The sequence below is a fragment of the Megalops cyprinoides genome, chromosome 23 (assembly GCF_013368585.1).
Source record: "Megalops cyprinoides isolate fMegCyp1 chromosome 23, fMegCyp1.pri, whole genome shotgun sequence".
Taxonomy (NCBI): Eukaryota; Metazoa; Chordata; class Actinopteri; order Elopiformes; family Megalopidae; genus Megalops; species Megalops cyprinoides.
Genome location: NC_050605.1, coordinates 20,159,406 through 20,181,778, shown reverse-complemented (window position 1 = coordinate 20,181,778; position 22,373 = coordinate 20,159,406). Strand labels below are relative to the sequence as shown.

At 44.0% G+C, this 22,373-nt stretch overlaps 2 protein-coding genes across 2 annotated transcripts in view; both read left to right on the top strand.

Moving 5' to 3' along the window:
* Positions 1 to 8,574, top strand: part of magi2b (membrane associated guanylate kinase, WW and PDZ domain containing 2b) — a 162,697-nt gene extending 154,123 nt beyond the window's left edge. Inside the window, exons 21-22 of the mRNA XM_036517545.1 lie at positions 2,512 to 2,650; positions 7,276 to 8,574. Coding sequence (XP_036373438.1) covers positions 2,512 to 2,650; positions 7,276 to 7,991 — 855 coding nt within the window. The 3' untranslated portion in view covers positions 7,992 to 8,574. The remainder of the gene's footprint in view (positions 1 to 2,511; positions 2,651 to 7,275) is intronic.
* Positions 8,575 to 12,718: 4,144 nt separating this feature from the next.
* On the top strand, positions 12,719 to 15,199 carry si:ch211-127m7.2. Its single transcript, XM_036518242.1, has 3 exons — positions 12,719 to 12,915; positions 13,067 to 13,175; positions 13,815 to 15,199. The coding sequence occupies exons 1-3, from the start codon at positions 12,800 to 12,802 to the stop codon at positions 14,199 to 14,201; spliced, it is 612 nt and encodes a 203-aa protein (XP_036374135.1). The 5' UTR covers positions 12,719 to 12,799; the 3' UTR covers positions 14,202 to 15,199.
* Positions 15,200 to 22,373: the final 7,174 nt, after the last annotated feature.

Sequence of the window (22,373 nt, the reverse complement as noted above, 5' to 3'; positions counted from 1 at the left end):
TGCTCAGCTGTGCTAGGGGCTACAGGTGATTTATTCCCTAAGAAATCACTTCTTTAAAGTCACTTCTTCCCTGCAAAAAGACTCTGATGAAGAAGAAGTCTCTGAATTGAAAGTCCAACTCCAGACATGTTTTTTCTCATGATGCTATAACAGTGTGCCGATCTGTCGTCAATACCAAAGCCAACTTTGTTCTGTCTAAATACTGTTAATGACAGTAAAGTCAGGAGAATATGTGATTAAAACAGAATAATTTCAGGTAAAGTGAATTATGGTGGGAAGTTATACTTATCAGCTCTCTTCGCAAGTGTTCTTCACGTTGTTGTGTTAGGGAAACACCGTGCCAATGCTAACCTCAAAGTCTGACGTGTTCTCAGGATATTTTCATATTCAAGTTATAGATGTACATCATTAGATGATTCACTTAATTGAATGAAGTGCGCATTTTATATGTGATCGCTGCTCCATCCGCTGAAAGGCAAGGACTGGGGATGACTGTGCTTATGAATAACCCCCTGTGAGTATTTAAGGATTAATGGCTCCTGTGTCCTGGACCCCACCTCCATTCAGATTAGTGTAATAACACTTAATGACCTGCCCTTTGTCGCCCGTTGAATTCCGCTCCCACCCTCAAATTGCCTGCCGTTAATGGTGGACCATTCCATTTATCGTTGTAATTGGTTTCTCCATTTGGCACCGTCACATGTAATAGGCCTGTCCCATATAAGTGACGCACACGCTGTTCTGAGGGGGATGCAAAAGGTTACCCTGCCTCCTGATGTCAGAAGACGTCTCGACTTCCCAGCCGGACACGTTCACGTGCCCGTCTCACTCCGATTTCATCCTTAGGGTGCTCTCGTTTATGTCACGTTGACCAGCCCGTCAGCTCCTGTCTCCCACCCATCAACCCCATTGATAAATCGTCACTCACCTGCTTTCCATTATCGCTTTAATTAGAGGTCAAGGCCTCGCTCCTTCTCCATCAGCCCCATAATTATAGGTTGCGCTCTGGCCCATTTTCCACAGCCCGCTTAATTAGAGGTCGCCCTATCGCCCAGTTCCATCCAGCTGAACAAAGAATCATGGTTATGAGCCAGTCCAGAAATGGAACACTGGAGCTTCATTGCACCTGTTACCGGAATCCCCAACTCAAAGGCGCATGGAGGACGAAAGTGAAGGAGGAGCCAGATATGTGGTTAATATGGAGGCGTTGTCACAGATAGAGGAGACCAAGCTTCCCTGTGAGCTTGTACCAGAGATCACAGAGAGCACAGATGAGTGAGCAGGAGGGCAGCTAATTAGTCCCTTTTCCCTTATTCTCAGGAGAACACGGCAGCTGTGTTTCTGTCCAAATGACATTAAGAAGAAACGGCTAAAGTTAATCGTGACTGACACACATTCACAATCGCTTAGCATTAATTAACACTGATGCTCGCCGAGGTAGCCAAGATGAATTATGGATTCACATTGATCACTCTGAGTGGTTAGCCACATGAAAAATGACACTCTGTACATTCATTTCTAATCCAGATAAAATAATTACACTGTATTGTAAATAATTAAAGTGCTAATTGATTGTTCAGTGGCATTGTTTAGCAAAAAAAATATAATAAATTCATAAGTACTGGTGTCCTGAATCAACAGTGGCATCGTCCCTCAGGTCTGAAAGAGGCGATGGTTTAAAAACAGAAGCTCTGTATCCTCAAGCCTGTATCAATAAAATCAATGCACCCTCATCACTTCCTCAAGTCAAGTAATGATTAAGCAATTTCCTGATAAACAATCAGGCCTCTGATGAGCTCTGCTAAGTCATTTTAAGATGACTGGAATACACAGAAGACAGCCCTGCACTCCCTGAGGAGTGGCATCCATTTTAATCTTCTCTATGTGCATTTTACGGGCTGATGTTTGTGTCATGAGTGGCTATGTTATCATGACCATTGAGCGCAGAGGCCCTGCAGCTGATTGGTCCGAAAATAAACAACATCATAGTGTACCAGTCCTCATGCGTTAAACAATATTGAGAGCCTGTGGTGCTAATAGTGTTTTTATGGTGTAGAACCCTGTATATGAAACAATATTTAATATTTAATTAGAAAAGTCATTAAATTTTCATCCCACAGCATTAGCATTGACCTATACATACTCCAAAGGCCACTATACGGTCACTGCCCACTTCAGAGACTCAGTGACATTCAGTGACACACGCTCTGCATTGGCTTTAGAGACCAGCCCATGTCACTGATACTTTTACTAGTTTTAGAAACCAGCCTGTCTCAGTGATACTCACACTCCCTGTATCGGTGTTGTAGAACAGCCTGTCTCAGTGATACTTACACTACCTGCATCTGTGCTAAAGACCAGCCCGTCTCATGAGAGACCAGTTCATCTTAGTGATACTTACACCCCCGGCATAGACTATACAGACCAGGCTATCTCGGTGATACCTACCCTCTCTGCATAGGATTCAGAGACCAGTCTTTCTTACACTTACACTCGCTGTCCTGCACACAGGTGGGGGACCAGATCATCGAGATCAACGGGGAGAGCACAAGGGACATGACCCACGCCCGAGCCATCGAGCTGATCAAATCAGGGGGGCGCAGAGTGCGATTGCTGCTGAAGAGGGGGACAGGCCAGGTCCCGGAGTATGGTGGGTGTCCCCAGAATCCCCCGAAATTCTCTTCTTTTAAGGACCACAGCTCCAGGAAAACTCAATCATAAACTCACACTCGCTTGCTTCTCTCCAATAACCCGCTGATCTCTGAATTACTGTAATGTGTGGGAGATTGCTTTAGCTGCAGTGCACTGCTCACTGTAATGGCTCTTTCTCGAATAGAGGCCTGAGTGTGATTGCTCTCCCTTTTGTGGTGGAATTTTCATGGGCTGCTTGTTTTGCAGTCCTTTTTAACTAAACTGGTATTTTACCGTTGACTGATTTCATATGTATTCCCTCCATATCTTTAGCCATATGCGAAAATGAGCTCAGGTTTTTTTTGTTGTTTTTTTTTTTGTGCTAAAGTCATTTGAGTAACGTACCACAGGTAATGGTTTCTGTCAGCTGTACAGTAGGCAGCAGCACTATCCAGAGGTCATTACTGTGGCCGTGGGCTCAGTGTCTGGAGTACTGCCTTTCATTCATGATTGCACTGTGTCGTTTCTGTGTCTGCCCTGTGGATATTGATAGCTGTCTCCCAGCTATCTACAGTACTTGCCTGGCCGTAGATTTGAGATTTTTGCTCTAGACTGAGTCTCATCATGTAGCACGGGAAGGTTATGCAGCACAATATGTGCCTTAAGTAGGATCATGCAGATAATCCCTTAATGTTCAGCATAAGGTGGATGGATTTTAGCACTATGCAGTGTTTTAATCAATGTGAACACCAGACTGGGTTTATTCAGCTCTTACAGGGGCAGTGCACTGCTTGTACACACGGGTAAAACAGCAGGGTTAACTTACCCCTAACAACTTCTTTCTTTCCTGCTTAGAGACGACCAATGACATAGAATTTAAACTTCTCTGCTGATATTAATATGAAACTATCCATATCTTTTACATTAATATAGTATTTCACTCTCTTACTAGAATGTCTTGTCTGTAGTAAATTTTGTTAGCAGTAACTCTTTTCATCTTGACTAACAGTAGAGTATCTATCTGTCTCGATGCCTCTGGTTTAACTCTAATGATTGGTCTAGGCTGTTCCTCCCCTTCCTTTAGGAATGGTACCTTCCAGTCTCTCCATGTGCATGAAAAGTGACAAGCATGGCTCTCCATATTTCTTCCTAATGGGCCACTCTAAAGACACGGTTTGTAAAAATCAGCATGCATTCTTACCACTCTAATGCTGATTCATCTGTGTGTGCTGTTAAATTGGGGTGTGGTATGTATGTTACGGTAGTGTGTGTGTGTGTGTTTGTGTGTGTGTGTGTGTGTTGGGGATGGGGTGGGGGGGTGGGGTTGTTAGGTTAACTTTAGGTCAATGCCGCCCCTTAAGCCTTCAATTTGGATGGTGAGGAAAGGCAGGCTCCCAGCATAAATTCAGCAAATTCTTCAAAAATCAGAATTTAATTATGCCCTTAATGAAGGTGAAACTGATCATCACTTTGAGTAAGGAAACAACATCCTAAAAACCACCATAAATAGCTACCCAATCAGGTAGAGGCAGTCTTGTTCCTTATTTATGTGCTGGCCTGCAATATAGAACAAAGTAAAGTGAAGGACAGCCAAATTGCCCAGGACAAGAAAGAAGAAGAAAAAATATGTAAAAATGTAAGAACAATAAAAGGTTGTCAGAATAAATGAAATATGTTAGGGTGACTGTGATAATTTTAATTCAGTGTTGTTGAGTGTGGTACTGATGAATAGCAGTAGGAGGATAATAACAGGCAACACCTGTACACTCCCATCTGACTAAGTGTAATGTATCTGTCAACAATGCGGTCAAACACTATTGATCATACATGCACTACAACTTCACAAGGCTTTCATGTTGAGACAATGTCATTGAGTACACTGCATTTCTGAGAATTCATACCTGGATTACCAACTGTGACCCTACAGTTTTCAGACATTTTGTGAGACTGTGCACTGTAATGGTACCATTCACTGTTAAAGGTGAGGGAAGCCGTGCCCGAATGATAGTGATTTTAACCTGTCTCCCAAAGCATCAGTGTGCCTTGGGCCTCACTGAATGCTTAAGGGTGACCTCTAGGATTGACCTCTGGTCTCTCTCAGACTTTCTGGTCAAAACACTCAGCCTCTTCCTCCTCCTTTTTGCTATCCTCTGTATGTCCAGTGGGGGGCAGAGTTTCATACAATCCCTAGCATCTTAGGTCCAACATTTCACCTGCGCAATCATCACTCATTTGTTTTGCCTGTTTTTTTTTAATTGATAATATCCAGCACTCTGTGCTGTAGCCTCCTCCTCCATCGCTGGTTGTGAATAGGTGTTGAGTGGCATTCAGTCAGCTCACATGACGTTGCTGTAAAAACGATACTCTCCTGTCCGCATGTGCATCTGCACTGATGCGGTGCATCACCATACATTTAAAGAGGCTGGAGGCTAAACACAGACCGCTACGCAAGTAGAGAGACATCAGGAGGATGATTGTGAAATTTGAGTTATCTTACAGTCATCTTAGGAGATTGGGGTGAGTTTATTCAGGGATCTTCACTGCAGGCCTCTAAGCCCACGTGTTCTGAGCCGCTGAGTGGATATTGATCAGCTCTGCGGCTCTGGGGCGGACGGTGCTTTGCTCTCAAACTCGCAACTTTTTCAGCATCTCACAAGTACAGAAAGGTAGCGCTGCAGAGATTCTCCCCAGTTCCACAGCAGGGCAAGCTGCTCCTGCCCTCAGCAGGAGAAACACACAGGGACGGGTCCTGTGCAACAGCTCCAAAGCCCCCTCTGCAACACAACAGCAAGGAGATCACTTAGGCAGGTCTTAAGGCATTAGACGCAGGGAATGGCTGTTCTCCTCTCCTCTCCTCTCTCTCTCACGCACAGCTGTGCTTATCTTTTCCACAGAGGTTTAATTTTCGCTCTGTCGGATTTCTGTGCGAACAGCTTTGGGGGGGGGGTTTGCTGCAAACACTGTGTGTGGAAAGCGATCATTGAGCTGTGGTTCGGGAGGTCTTTAATCCGCTGTGGGATCTGACCCTGGACAAGCCTTTACATGCCAACGTGTCCAAGCAGGTCTGCTAGGAATAGTGTGGAGTACGTTTTATGTCATTTTTTCTATAGAAAGAGATTTCAGATGTGGCATTGAATTTAGCAGTGCAAACAGAGACCAGCCTCTGCAAACACCCTCAACTAGTCTGAACTGCGGTGAGGAGGCATTGCAATATCAAGTTAACTCTGTCCTCCCTGTTCCTTATTATGTCACTCTATCGCGCGCTGACAGCTAGCATCTTCCACTGGTGAGAGCCGAGCACACGAGCTGAAACCTTGAATCTTTACGACACACGAAGACTTTTTTTTTCCGCGGCAGTGTCTGCTCCTCTGAAGCACATGTCGTGCTCTTTAAGGAGAAGAACAGAAGAGTTCTAATCAAGCCGTTAAGAGCTGGGCTCGAATAGCCCCGAGGCCCGGAGCAGACTTCTCTTGACAGAGAGGGAAAGAGAGAAAGGGAAAATAACGACAGCACATTCTTTTTAATGAACTTTGCTGGAGAGCATCCTCATTTTGTGAGTCTGTCAGGGCTTCCTCTGAACGACGTGAGGTCTGCTTAACAAACCGCTTTTGGCTGAGAGGCACAGCCTGAGCTGCGTTCCTAACCTGCGTTTGGCCGCCACAGCGGAGCTGGGCCGCCTTGCGTGTACATCGCGGGTCGTGAGATGGCAGCTCACCCGTCCCTGGCTCTCTCTGTCTCTCGCGTGGAGTGCCCATACGGCACTGCCGTATGCGAGGTGACAGCAGAGATTAGCACCGGGTGCCATGATCACAGAGGTCCCCGAGCCCAGAGAGCGCTGAAACCGCAATCCCATCGGGCACAGCACCACCGCCATAGAGCAGGTGTCGCTTCAATGCGTGCCGCCAAGGATGATGGGTAGCAGGATGAGTCTGTGTGAAATTCCAATGAGTCTCTGTGCAAAAATGAAACCGGCATTGTGCATGATTTTATAGGGGCGAGAGGTGTAGCAGAATGCACCTTGAAGCCCCTGAGTGAGATCAAGAGGAGAGGTGCTCTGTAGTTCTGCCTCAAAGAGCGGGTGCATGTCTCGGCACCGGGATTTTTGACCCTGAGACCACAGCTCATTGGTGCTGAGAGAGAACAGAGTTTTCAACAACAGCTCAAAAGAGGTCCGTTGATTTTGATTCTAATGTAGTTACACAGCCCAGCTCCTAGAGGGCCACAGAGGGCAGATTTTTTATTTCAAGTTTCTTCTTGCTGCTTTCTTCAGCTGATCATTTTTAAATAATAACATCTCCCCAAGAGTTGTCTTAGAGTTACAAGTAGCATCAGTGGTTGTAGAAACACTGGTGAAGTGGGTGAAGTGTAGTCCACACAGACCAGGAATGAGTGATACAAACTCAGACTGTGTTGCCAAGGAAAGAAACCAATAATGCACTCGTTAAGTTGTGGTCTGTAAAGAGACCTTACCGGAACATTCTGCAGGACAGGTGAATTAGTGGATCAGGCTGGTAAATATAGGTTTCCCCAGTGTTTTCAGTAGCAGTGTGGAGCGTGCGGTGTCTGTGAGGGGTGGAGTGACAGTGACACTGTGTCAGTGACGCGTGGCAGAGCTCGCTAACCGTGTCCCCTGTTTCCCAGTAGACAGCCCCACCCCCTGGGATGCTCGCCCTACAGCCTCCCCAAGCCTGTCGGAAGTAGCCCCGCCCCTCGACACTCTTCTGACCATGCCATCACCATCATCCCATCCGGCCCCGCCCCCTGACCCCCCTCACCCGCTCTCCCCGGAGGCGGCGCTGGAGAGCAGGGCGGAGCATTGCCAGAGCCCCAGGAAGGAGCAGGCCGGCGCGGCCGAGCACCGCAGGAGCGGGAGGGGAAAACACAGAGAGGGTGGCCGGTCCACCCAGCGCGGCGGCGGAGCGAAGGAAAAGGGCGTCCCAGAGGGCGCAGGGGTGCAGAGCGAGCACCCCGGGGAGCCCAGACCCTCCAAAACCGCCAGGGGGAGGTCCAAGGAGAGGACGGGCGGAGAGAGCAGCGCCGTATCCTCCAGGGAGAAGAGGGAATCGGCACGGTCTCCGAGGGGCGCCAAGGCCGCAAGCGCCAGCTTGAATGTGAATGGAGGCGCCCAGAGCAATGGCGGCAACCCGGACAGCAGCAGGGCCTACCCAGGTGAGCTCTGCCCCAGGGACACGGAGAGGGCATCCGGCGAGGGTCGCCCCGCTAGCACCACCACCAAGAGCACCAGCAGCAGCGTCCCAGCGGCCCGAAAGGCCACTGTCTCCCCCGGGCCCTGGAAGATTCCCGGGTCTGACAAGCTGCCCAGCACCCTGCGGTCCGGGGCCTCCACTGTGAGCAGATAACGCTGTAAACGCCACCGCAGAACAGGGCAGCCCAGGCCTGCTCAGGCCCGCCTCCACCCCACACCACGTCACCCGCCACCACCAGACGCAAGCGGAAGTACTTCATGGTGGTTCTACAGAAAAAAAAAAATCATTTTTTATTTATATTGTTTTTTTTAAATTATTTTAAGATATTACACCCACCACCTTAAAAAACTGGAAGCATCCACCTCAAAAATCAGAAACAAAAACAATGTGTGTAGCAAGATGGGGGTCTTTATGGGACATTCAGCCCAAACAGAGGAACTTCACCTGAAAGTGGAGAGCTGTGTTGCCGTGGTGATCCCTGACCAATCACTACTGGCTGCTCTGACAGCCAATCAGCAGCCCCTCAGTGAACAAAACCAATGTACCACTGACAGTATGCCAAGACTGGTTGTCACAGCAGTTATATGTAATGGGATTTATTTTATGAAAAACAGGAATGTTGAAGGGGTTTGTCTGACACAAACTTTTGTCTCCAAGCAAGAGAATGAAACAGCAAAATATGTACAAAAGAGGATATTCATCAAGATACTCTGCCTTAAATAAAACTGTACTGAGATAGCACTGACATGAAAGATATCTCTAATAATCATTAATATGATAATATAGATATATAGATATATTATATAAATATGTGAAAAAATATGTAAATATCTCAAAGTATACCTACATGGGCTAATGGTAGTTTTGAGACATACAAGTTAGATGAGCTATTTAACAGAACACAGTACTTAAAAGATCCATCTTTCCATCATGTGTCTCTCCTGTGGCTGCAGTTCAGGTCGGTGTGGATTTGTCTTACGAAACCCTAAAAGACAGATTTACCTGGGCACGAGCGCTCAAGGTCAACTCTCTGTGTTGCAGGAGATCCATTCTCCCTTTCTTGAACCAAGCCACTGTGGCGGGGTGTGTCTCGCATGGGTGGAAATGGAGCGGAGGATTATGGGATATGGATGGGGCAGAGTGCCTTATGGTCTCACACGGTGGTGACAAAGACGTCACAGAGCTCTGAGCCGGAGTCTGATGTCTGAGTTCGTAGAGCGAGCTGAAAACTGTACACAGTTACACCAGGGCTGCTAATAGGTCGTTAGTTCAAAATGCTGAGAAAGTGCGGTAGTGCTGCGATGGACTCTAATGTCTGTTCCTGATATGCTGTAATACGTGTTTCCAGACACTCATCCTTGTTGGTAGTTGTCCGGTCCCTTCCAGCTGTCTCCTCATGAGATCACAGTTGCACCAAAAAAAAATCTTATTGTTTGAAGATCATTGTTTGTGGCAGGTCTTGTTGAGTTTGTTCTGCGTTTCCCCCTGCCTCTTTGCGGAAGGAGGAGTGAAGAAATTAAGACCATGTGTGAATGTGGATTTGAATCATTGTGTCTTAGTGAGGATTTGGTAGGTCATTGCAGCTACGCACAGATTGGAACTACAGGTAAGTTTCCTGCGTGTCTCTCCTGTGAGGGTGAACAGGAGAAGGAGGGTTGTGGTTTGCTACACTTTAAAAATAATTTGCTGATCGCTTTGACTTTATGGTGCCCGAAGAGCTCTGCGGCTCCCTCTCTGGTCAAACATCAGTGGTGCAGTTTTTAGAGTTTTTTTTTCTTTTTGTACAACTCCAGAGACTCATAGCACAACCTTTAATGTCAGATCAGTGTGTAGCAGAGCAGTGGTGAGAAAAGAAATGATGGACCACGTGTGCAGGTAATCCCCAGCACAGAAAGCAAAACATTAGCGCTATGTTAACTTGATGTAATAGTAGGATGAACATAAAGTTACAACCGCCTTCGCAGCGTTGTGATTATGTGCTAGCTAGGTCTTCTCTGGTGCCTTCAGACCCTGTGATGATAGTGGGTAATTATCCAGTGCTAAACAGTGATTGACCCGAGTAAAAGATTATTTAGCTGCATGGCACAACAACTGTGTGACAGATGTTCAACAAAAAGGTGGAAAAGAGGCACACAGATGGTACATTTGCCGAAAGAGACTAGTATATGTGTATGACTTTGCCCTTATCGTTAACCACACAAATCATTCCTGACAATATGGGAAGGAACTTCCATTGCCTGTGTGAATGTAGTTCCCTCTGTGTTTGACTGCATTTGTGTCACTTTTGTGTTGCTATGAGACACTATTGTGTCTTAACTCAATGCACTCATTGTGAGGAATGGATATGATACAGTTATATATCATAGAGGGACATGCATTTTTCATCATTTTTACCTCTAATTAATAATTCAAAACTTAAATCTGTTGCTGTTATCGACATGGACAAGAAACAGTTCTACATCTTCGAGGGATAAGCATTGTTTGATTCTTTTACCTTACCGTAATCATTTAGAACTCTTTAAAGAAAGTGACTGGCACTGTCAGTTGTGTTAGATTAAATCTGTTGCTGTTATCTACAATATCCAATTAACTTAAAGACTGGGTCATCACCTTACAAATAAGCGTAGCTGTGCACAGTCTTTCCGACCCACAGGTAAGCCCCACTGTATCCTGTCATCTGATGAAGTGGAAGATGAATTCATTTGTTGCTGTAGAACAGCTCATTGTACACAAAGACAAGGGAATTGAGAAGGACTTTTGTTTTGACACAGAGAAATAAATGTAAGCGAATTTAATCTGAATGGTTCCCTCAGTAGCACTGCTCCAGTCTGCAGTAGGTAGTTTTCTGTATGTTGCACTAATAAGGGTAGGCAGAGAAGGACAAATGTTTCTCCTGTGAAAAAAAAAATATGACTGTATGATTGACACACAAGTACCACTATGAAAAACAGCAACCACTGAATACAATTGGGAAAAACTGAATATTTTCTAAGCACAAATACCAGCAGAGGATGGCCGAAAGAGTGTGTGGTCCATGTTATACTGGAGTGAGAGAGAGCGAGAGAGACAAGGCCTTTTTCCTTCAGCTCCCTACATGGAAACTCTGTGTAACTCTCGACATACCGACGTTCTCATCCCATTTTGAACAGCGCTTCTGTAGTGTAGTGCACGTTCCTGAATTCTTCTTGCTCTCATGACTTCTGTGTACGGAGAAGGCAGAGGTTTAGTGTATTTTGTACTCTGCATCAAAAACAGTTGTCAGCTTTCACTTATTGGAGCTGTTTTCTGCCAGCTGTCTGTCATTTTATATAAAAATACGAATAAAATAAATACAAGTGAACATGTGAAAGATGGCACGTTCATAAACCCCATTAAGATCAATATGGCTGTGTAGTGTTAGCTGTGTATTTACCCTGTACAGCTGTATCTCTATAAATATGATTCAATGTATTATTAAATAGTCACAAAGACTGTAAGTGAGCAACTATTTTTATGAAATGCAACACAATGAATATATTAACTTTTGCAGAAATCTTGTTTACTGTATGATACTCTAAAATAATGTCAAATAAAATCTTGACGCAGTCTAAAGTATTCATTTTAGACACACTGTTCATTCATTTCTTGGTGCTTTTTTTACATGAAACTGCTCAGACCCATGAGGATAAACACAGCTTCCCATTTAAGACATATTTCTCTCTAACATGCCAAGTTGATGAATCAGTTATGACAGTTGGGAGAAGGGGGTTTAGATGAACAAGGGAATACTTCATAATCCAGTAAAATGCTTACAGTAAATGGAGAAACTTTTGGTAAGTGTTCCAACAAATGTGTCGTTTGGTCGTTTACACCCTATAATGAGAGTATAAATAGTATGTGCATTGAGCATTTCCCTCTCTTATTAAGTAATCTGTTATAATCCAAAGAGACAGCTCCTGCAGCCCCCTACAGATTGCACAATTTTCCTCACTCTTCTCGAGTGTGCATTCCTATCTTTAATATCTCGGCTGACAAAAAGTATTATGATGACGGTGGATGGAGGTTTAAAGGAAGACTAAGCACTAGAAGGCATTTACATAAATCCATGTCTCTGCGTTTATTTATACAACTTCCCCCATCGTGAGCTCGAAGGGTTCTGAAGGATAAAAGCATTCAGCCGTTCATCTCCTGAATAAACTCATGATGTAGCGGCTGGTCGAAATTCGCCGACAGCGCTCTGTCCCCTAAAGCTCATCACTCCTGACCCCGGCCTTCATCCTGATGTACATATGCATCCTTTGCTCTGTACCGCGTATTAGTAAACGGTAAACAATATATTTATGTCTTGGAAATGACTTGATTTTCAAGACAGAGCTCGCTATGGCGTTTAGTATCTTCATCTCAAACGCAGGTTATACGGCAAGTTTACCTGTCTGGAAGCTTCTATAATGATATGAGATCTGTTAAATCCAGTTAAATACATAAGGATTAAAGGCTCATTTTGCGAATACAGCGGTAATAATGAAGACGGAAATTAAAATGGATATCCATCTCTCTGTTCATCTGTGACAGCGACAATGAATCTTTGAATTGGTAGCCATCAGAATAATAATCCTGGGGTGATTTTTGATATGCATCAAACCAAGTGTTACTGTGGAATGTGTACATAACTTGAGTAATATTTTCATGTAGTCATGCCATTTATATACTGAATAGATATCTTTCCGAATTCAGCACACTCGCTGATGATACCTCTTTGGTGGGTAATCTACGTGAAAGGGTTTATAGTATCCTCCCATCCAAGAGAGGGCGCACTGCGATGGATTAGAGAGTCATTTTAGGTATTATCTTTGTGGTGCTAGCTTCTCTCACCCGGAAACACAACTGAAAATATGAACGGATGTTGGAGCTGAAGAAAACCAACAATTTACACATGAAGTCACATTTGGACAATGCCATCGCTAGTGTTTAAATGAGCGGATATGGGAGATAAGACCCGCGATCTCCCGTCATGGATGCTAAAGAAAGACGTGAAGCAGAGCGAGCAGGAGACGAGCTTTAAACCACACAGAAAGACGAAAAAGACGCGACTCGAGAGGTTAGTCCGAGACCGTGCTGTTCGCGCAGACGGCTGGTTAATAACACCATTGATATGACCGTGGCATGGGGTGTATGAAGCACATCTTCAATGCCATGGACGTGTTGTTGCTGTGAATTCGTTCGTAAGCGTTTGGTTTGTCTGTGTGCAGAGTGCCGCTGTACTGCATGAACGAAGCGGAGCTTGTGGAGACGGCGCTGGGTCTCCTCCGCGAAGCCGGAAGCGGCGGCGATCGTGAGACTGAAACCCGTGAAAACAAAGTAAGTTTGAGATAAAACAGCAAGATCTTCCTGCAGTATACATTTCGTGCTGAAGAGCCAAAACGTAACCCCATTTGGTACAGATAATGTGATTGTAATATAACAAGTAGTTTCTTTCTACACTGTTAAAAAAACGATTTTATCGATAAGTCGTGGTAACTTCTTTTATTTACTTCAACTTAACATAATGATTTATGAAAGTTTAACTGAATTCTATGAGTTTTCAGTATTCCAACTCAGGTTTTTATGTCAGTTCAATGAATAATTAGTTGAAACAATTAGTAAATCCAATTTTACTTGAAACTGTAAGGCAGCAATTGAACTTAAGTTTTTAAGATGAACCAGATGGATACTTTTTTACAGTGATATAGTTGTGTAAACTCGTCGTGCGCACGCGCAGGTTACATTATTGTGGGGCAAGTGTCATGGGGTTATGAGTTTAAATCCATGTCCGCCCAAGTTTAGTAACACTAATTGTTCGACAGTATTTTTGTCCTGTTTTATTAAAATCTTTATATTTTCCTCTGAGAGTGTGGACTTATTCTAGTTGATGGTACATTTTAATATTTATGTTCTTGTGTTTGTTTTTTAAGTCGACTTGATTATAATACTCAAATCTCTGCATTTGTTTGCTGTAAGACCGAGTCTAAAAAGGCGGGGGGGTCTAGCGTGAGGGCGGTGGGGGCTGTTGTGAAACAAAAGAGGAAACGGGTCACGGTGTCCGACGTGGAGGAGGAATCGTCAGACTGCGAGGCTCAGGACAGAACGTACGTCTCTGAGACCGACCTGGAGGAGTTAGCGGAGGCAGCGACCCTGCCGTACGGCGTCACCAAGGCGCGGGAACGCGGCGGTCACGCAGAAAGCCCCCCGCCCGTGACTGTGGGAACCGGTGCAACAGGTGCGTCGCACGCATCGGGGCAGCGCAATAATCGCGGCGGCGCGCCGGACCCAGGACACGGGGACGCTTCACACGGCAGCTCGGACGAAGATGCTCTCCGGCTCGTTCGGGAAATCTTCTTCACCTGAACCCGTGATCCCGTTTTTCGAGGCAGACCCAGAGACGTGCGGTCCTTTAATCGGACCTCCACTATGAAGTAGAACCCGACTGTGAGGAAATGCAGGTCCTGCGTGCCTGTTTTTTTTTCCAACAGGAAGTGGGGACTGCACATGCATAGGATGTGAGAAGCCTGAAGATGGGTTTCATGTCCCTGCGCATTCTGTGTCAAAGAGTCTGGTTGTTCATTTGACATGTGTCACGTGAGACTCCTGCTCCAGCAGCTCACAGCTCAGAGATACAACCAGAAAAGCTTCTGTGCTCAAACTGCAGGTGGCCACAATTGCAGTTACCTGGGTAATGACAATGTACTCTCCAATAGAAGCTCATCATCATCCGAGAAAAGACGAGATCAATATTTCGTATCAGTAACGTGACCATAACGGGTTCATTTTCATAAATGGAGCCTTGTTCTGTGTTCTTGTTGATACTGCACTAAATCTATAGTACTGGCCCTTGTACGTAAAGTAGGGGAAATTTCCACAATCTGAATTTCACAGTTAATGTAATACAATGTAACGCAAAGGAGAAAGGTGCCTTGCATCCATGCTGCTCTGATCTTGCTGTATAGATCTTGTGGTGGATGGTTTCCTACCCTTCCTGCATCATTACTTTCACTGGGATGGATGTGCTCATTGGGAACAGCAATTGCAATGTGTGGTTAATAAAGTTTATTTAATGCTCCAAGCAAAATGTCATGTAAATTAATAGTGTGCATAAACATCTAATTGAGAATAAATACATAAAGTGCAAACACCCCTTTTCATTAATCACTGTAACAAAATTCACAGTTACTTTAAGGAAAAGGGACCTTTTCTTTATAAATGCATGGAATCTGGAAAGGTGTCCAGATACATTATTTTGAAATAACATAAGACAACATGAGCAGAAATACTAAATCTTCCTGAAACCAGGAAGATAATTCACTATGAGGTAGACAGTTACTGAAAGTAGACCTGCATGGTGGAAAACAGAAATGGATAGAGTAGGGTGTTCGTTGCTTTTCCAGTTTCACAAGAACATGCAGCATCCACAAGCCAAAACCTCTAACCCATAAGTTTCCAGAGTGTGTCTGCTGCATGTTTCGTCTCACTGGGGTGCCCCTTGCACCCCGTCCCGCTCGTGAACTGCACCCCGCTCCTCCAGGACAGAGCAGCAGCTGCAGCCATCGCAGCGCACGCCCACACGCACAGGTAATAGGCAGCGCTCAGCCCGGCCAGCGTCACGTAGCGCCAGGAGACCTGCAGGAAGGTGGCGACGCCAGCGAGCATCAGGGCGCCGGCGAGGGCCTGGCACAGCACGCTGAAGAGCAGCACCCCTCTGTCCTCGCAGCGCACGGCGAACAGGTAAGCCATGCAGGCGAACAGCATGAGCGGCAGCGGGGAGTACAGGCTCACGACGAGCAGCGTGCGCCGTGTCGCGTCCGCCTCCACCTGGAAAGGGCTAACGGGGCCGTCCTCGGTCAGCAGGAACCGCCCGCCCGACACGAACAGGGCGAAGAGCAGCTGGCCGATGATAAGCAGCTGGACGGTCACAGCAAGCGCTGCGAAGCAGCCTCTCTGACTGGCACGGAGCATGGCTCCCAGCGTTTGGGCCAGCGGCCTGTTGTTAGATATTCACTTCTGGCTTGCTTCAGTCTGTTGGGAGAGGAAGTGGACAGTGCTGATTTCAGTTAAGGTCAGCAAAAGATGTCGTTTCATGACAGAGACACTGCTGTTCAGGATGTTACCCCATATGTAGTTCCTTGTCTTAATCACTGCCCATGATGCAGTTATTTCATGGTGGTGAGTGGGTTGTGAGCTTTTTTTTTTTCTTTTCAAAACAAACTGCTTGCACTACCAAAATCACCTTCATTCTCAGCTTATACACAAAGTGCATTTGTTAGTCATACCATTGTCTCATTTAAAGTTTGTTTCACTGACATAAAGCAGTTACAATAAGACTGTTTACTCTTACAGGAAGTCACATGATGCCCTGGTCTTCCCCCATCACGTGACTCGTGTTTACAACAACAGTTTTCACAGCTTGATTTCGCCTTGAACAAACATTTAATGCCACTCAGTGAAATTATGTATTTAATGTTTGTGAATGTAAGAAAAAATATATTTCCATCAAATCCCTTTACACTCATAAAGCACCTATAAGACAAATCATTATGACATACATAAAAGTTTTAACTGCAACTCAGTGCAGAACTTCATAATTGCTAAGACACTTATCCAAACGAGTTTTAATCCATTAAGATGTACAGATATTTGTGTACAAAGATGTCTCATTTTCCTCTGTAAATGATGTAAAGTGGAAGAGATCTAAGATGTGAACAAAAATGTTTTGCTTCATTCTCTGAGCATAGAGAGAACACCAGTACCTAATGATCAGTACCTAATGATCTCGTTTTAGGCTTTTTGTTATGTTTTTATTTCATTGTCTTTTTGATGAATCTGTAACTAGATGAGTCTTTTCGGCTGCAGTAAAACGCATGCTGGGAAACAACACATTAAACGCATTCGAACCAAATTAAATGCTAACTTAAATTGATTGAAATTTTAAAGCTGAAATAAGAAAAAAGCGATAGATCAGCTTACCTCGAAGACCTGTGTAAAGCGTCCTCACCTGTCCACCTTTAAGATAACTACCTAAAATACAGAACAGACCAGAGCTTAATGTTGTTGCGAAGATCTTTGACTTCGTTTCTGCAGCACGGATGGCTTGTCTCACTGGACTTTCACTTACTAATAAGTCACGTAGTTTTCACCGTGGCTTATTGTTACGCCGTCGAGCTACAGCTGTTAGAACAAATGAAATCATTGACTCAGCGTAGCTGTGGCGTACTTTGTACTTCCAACAAATGAACTCCACCAGGTTTACCAGTTACGACTTTTTCAATCAAATTGGCTCGATTATTACTGATTTTGCACTGAAAAGCCAAAGGACTTTTTTGTTGTTCTTTCCAGGCATTGTGCCATCTGAGGCATGTATTTCGAATTTCTTTTGCGATATGGACACCTTGCTGTGTAGATATACCCAAGTATGTGTTTACTCAGTGATTTTGGAGTAGTAAGCCAGTTGACAGTTTGTGTTTTTTATGTTTGTTAGACATCCGTCTTTTATTTTGGTCGTGAAATGTCATGGGTTTGACTTTCTTTGCGAATAGGGGACATCACGTTAGTTTTCGATTCTGAGATCAGACTGACAACCCTGAATTGCACGAACAGAAATATTCGATGTCAGGAGATCCAACTGTTTAATTAAAAGGAACAACATAACACGGAAGTTGCTTTCTATTGCAGCTGTAGAGTCCTGTCACGTTACAACCTGTTGCATCATGGTCATTTGATTTAAATGTACGGACAAAGAAAGCGAAAGTGAAAGAGCAGTGACAGGATTTGATCAGGTAATTTAACTAATGATAACATCATAATCATGTCATTGAGGGAAAAAGGTTATAACATGAATAACTTCGACAGAGCAAGTTAATGAGTTTTGTTTTCAGGTAGCCTACACTTACACACCTACACAACCTACGTGGTTTTAAATCTGTAAATTCAGACCATTGAGAAACACCATTGAGCTATGCAGGATAGTTTAAGCAGAATTTGCTCTGCTTTCTTTCTTCTGTATACTTTGTCAAAGATAACTTCCGATAAGTTCGTCATACTTTACCAAGAAAATCATCTCACTTGATTTCAAAAGTTATATGTAGTTGTTCCATTTGAGCATTAGAGGGCGCACTTCACCATATTATATAGTCTATTCTATCGGGCTAGTATTGCGGAAAGTAAACGATCTGCATCGCTCCCCGTCAATTTTACTGAAATTTTTAAAAATCGGATACAAATTACGACCAGTATAAAGGGAAATTAAATTGAAGCATATTTTTTCCATAGACGGATTAGTGATAGTGTATAAATCAGCAATAATTCGCCGAAAATATATAAATCTGTACTCCAATCACTCCGGTGATGCAACAGTTAAGTAATGCCGACCTCAGTAATGAAATCAACCGCGAAGAATGTCATCTGTTATCTTAAAAAACAGCTATTTATTTTGATGATGTCGGCTAGTTACAGCTCCAAGGTGCAAATGATGCTTCATTTTGACTGGTCTAGGACATGGAGTAAACCGTGGTCAGTGACACTATCATTGTAAACACGGGGAAACTAAAAAAATAAAAAGAAGGCAGGAAATGACAAACATGGTTGAACTCCAGAAAGTAAAGCATGCAGTGAAACTGCTGTCAACAGGAAAGACATGCCAGCGAAGACTAACGCCAAAGGTACTGCATCTGCAGACACTAAGTCACCTCTGATCGGAGCAATATGTGTCATGTTATCTTCTATTATATCTCTCCTGTAGAGATGTTTTATAAATGAAATAAAGGATTCAGGTCTGCTTGATTTCCATTTGCCCCCATGGGTCATTTAGAAGTGTCTCCAGCTCCGGTTGATTTATATCTCGTGTTTAATCACGGCGTTGCAAGCGCTGCATGCTACACATTTGTTAAATATATCTGCCCCCTCGTCGATGTTTAACCAGTCCTCCCGTGGTTTAAGAATCCAAAACACATCGCAATACTACACACAAAATAAACAGCAAGTAAATAGATGCAGTGGCAGCTGTCAATCAAAAAAGACCGGTTAAAGGAGGGTCACAGGAGGGCTTTGCCACACTGAGATTTGCAGGTACATGATGTTCTAAGCCCAGAACATTTTGTGAGACAGCGTAACCGAGGTGGCATGAAGAGAGCTCCGCAGGACCCAGACGAACATACCGACGCGCACTGTCCTCTCTGCAGGGGAAAATCAATGGTGGCTCACGCTGTTGCCTCTCAGCATGGAAACACTGAAAGGGCCTGAATTTCTCCCTGATCATAAACCAGTGATACCACAGAGAAACAGCCGTACACAAGCATGCGGAACAATGGTGGAGAGTGGGGAAAACGATTCACTGCAAGCCATTTTGTTATTGTCTTCCATCTGAAGACCCCACATTCCACTTTAGAACTAAAAAATAAATGTCATTTCCCATAGATTATATCATTTACAGTCATAGGGGGCATGAGAGAATGCATTTGCAAGCACGTGACTCTGCTTTGTACAATGTTATTCCTCCATTTTAGTATGGTGAAATAGTATTGTATCTACAGATTAATGACACCAACCTGGCACTTGCTTTCAGAAAAGGGGATCCCTACAGCTGGAAGAGCCAGGGGAGTTTGTCTGTCCAACCATATCTGCCATTCTCTGATCATGTCCCAATGTGACCCTCCTTTCTCTAAATATGGAATGCCATTCTCTTTTCACAGTAGAGACTGTCAGGTTAGACAGACAGAGGGAGGGGAAAGATGGGAAGCTTGACAGTCATCCACAGAGAAAGGCTTGTGTGACTAAAATATGTTTGCAGTATATTTCCACCTGATCTGAAACCTGAAAGTAATGTGTTTTCTTCAGTACAGCTGGCTGTATTCCAGTTCCTGTGGAAGTGTAGGCTCTTTCCTTTTGACATGTCACAAGATCTGTTTGACAGATGCAGCCCAATAATACCAAAATGCAGGCTACCACTCATGACTGAGTGAGTTCCATTGTTTGGAGACAGGTCAGGTCAGGTAGACAGACAGACACACAATATTCACCTCTGATGTGTGCTGATATACTGCATTTGTGGTTCATATAACCTGTCAGGCTGTTTATGTTTGAATGACTTTTTCTGCATGGACCAGCCATGCTCCTATGCTAGAATATGTGCTCAGAGGTCATACTGTAGATAATATGTATATAAAAATGCATTTATAGGAAATATACATACATTCATCCATAAGTACTTATGTCCAGAATCTTTCAATGATAGGTGAGTTGCGGTATGATTCTACCAGCTTGCCTTTCCAAAAAGAAAACCGCCAGCCTCACTAAATGTGTTCCAGCATAATACAGAAGCAGGGTAGACTTCTTTGCCGTCAGAGTGTCTCTGACTGCCCAATCACAGCATGACTAATGCCTTATCTGAAGTGATGCTTGTTCACTGGACAGGGTCACAGTAGAATTGTTGCTGCCTGTTCAGTCATCTGCGGTTAGACTATTTTCTCTGGTTCTTGCACAAGTGCTGAGGTGTGGAGCAGTTTCACTGATACTGGTTCACAGCCCCCCCCCCCATCTAAAATAATCTTCCAAATCTTATGCTGTACGTAAAGGGCTCATACAGATGATGTCATTCCAACATGTGTTTCCAAAGCTATGTTGGCACACCTCCTTGCATTTTGTGTATTTATCTTTTGTTTCTGATTCTTAAAGATACAATTGTCAAAACAACAAAGGTACAAGTTGAAAAGTATGCGCAAAATGCTGTTTGTAAGCGATCCTAGCCACCAGACAAAGGGACACAAGACTCATAAATTAGTAATTCACAGGAGGGCGGGGATGGTTTTCTCGGAGTCTTGATGTGCAACACAGGAATGTAGTCTCTCCTTATTACTTCACTGGAGTAGGATGTTGCTTTGAATCCTTCTGCTTACACATGGACTGGTCCTGAAAGTAGCATATCAGGTTCAGATGCCAGACAGGGGATGATTTTGTAACACACCCTGAGGTCTTTAGGGGCCATTTTACAACAGGACTAGTATTTATGACCACTTTTCATAACAAGTGTTGATCACAGCTTTTTTTTTCTCCTTTGAAGAATGATGCTTGCTCAGATGTATTTGTTAATTCATTTGTCACAGCGTGCCCCGTTAAGATGCAAAACTCGTCTCACTTTAAAACTGCAAATAGACAAAAGTGAATTTTGTTGCCTTAAAGTTCTAGCTTTGTGCTCAGTATTTCCCGAATGTTCTGCTTTTTGCTATGTGCCATCGTGCAGTGTAGCAACACATTGCAGCATGATTAGATTAATTATCGAGAACCAAAAGGTCTGTTTGCATTCACACACAAACAACCAGAGGCATCCCGTTTTTCAGGTCGGTTGTAACGTTTGTTTGGCGGAGTACATTCCTCTTTGATGGTGCCTGTCTTTTTCCTGTTCTGTTTCCCGGGGCTGTAATGCGCAGGTGATCATCACAGCAGCGTAAAAGATGTGTGCCATGCGAGTGGCCGTACCCCCCAGTCTATGTGAACCCGTTTCCTGTTTCAGCACGTGTTTTATGTGGGGTCTGATCTTTCATTTTTTCCCAGCTATATTACCCTAAGTCCCTCAACTAACGACTGACACTTATGAGAAGCTGTGTGTTTACTGATTCGCCAGTATGATGTTGTAGTTGTTTCCATGGGTGAGATGCTTAGTCTGAATCTCTTGAATTGTTTTTCCTGGAAATTGAGCCTATGGCATTTAGCCAAAGTCATCTGCGAATGCGTTCGTGTCGTAATGTAAAGGTCACACTAAAGGTTAATAGGCATCCCTTTGTCCTCAGGCGATTTCAATGTGCATACACACAATAATGAGGGATTTAGCTTGAACAGGCAATGCGCCGTTCTGGGCTTCTCCTTTGATCTTTTACGCAATTATTACACTGGTAAGACCGCTACAATGTATAGCGCCCTGGTATGAAAGACGCAGGACATAAATATTTTGTGGCGCAGCCTAATCAAGGGTTTCAGAGTGTATTGCGGGTAAAATCCCCTTCATGGATTTCAAAGAAGACACGAATGTACTTAGACGTTCCGAAATACCTGTGGGAAATGAATGAAAAATGAGCTAGCTTGGGCACTGCTCAGTTTTAAATTGGTGTGGAGGTCGAAGTGAAGTTCCCTCTGTGAAATGTTACGAAATCTGTTGCAGACTTTTGCTCAAATGGAAACGTAGCGTTACATTAGAAACAAATAGAGATATCGAAAACATTTAGACTACGATTTACCAACAACCGTGTCATGTTTATTTTGTATTTTTACACATAAACATTGTGTATTATAGTTTCGTTTTGTCAAAATGTATCCTGTAGTTATTTTTATTTAACGTTATCTTCCATGCTGAGATACTGCAAAAAGAAACGAAGACCAATCAGCTAATCAATAACCAATTAGCTCGTTTTAACCGGAATCATCCTAATGGTTGGATATTGCCTAACCCGCGGTGCTATCATGTTTAACAAAGGTGTGTCCTCTGAAATTTGCGTAGCGCACACGCCCGCTCCCGTAACACATCTCCTCTCTGTCGCT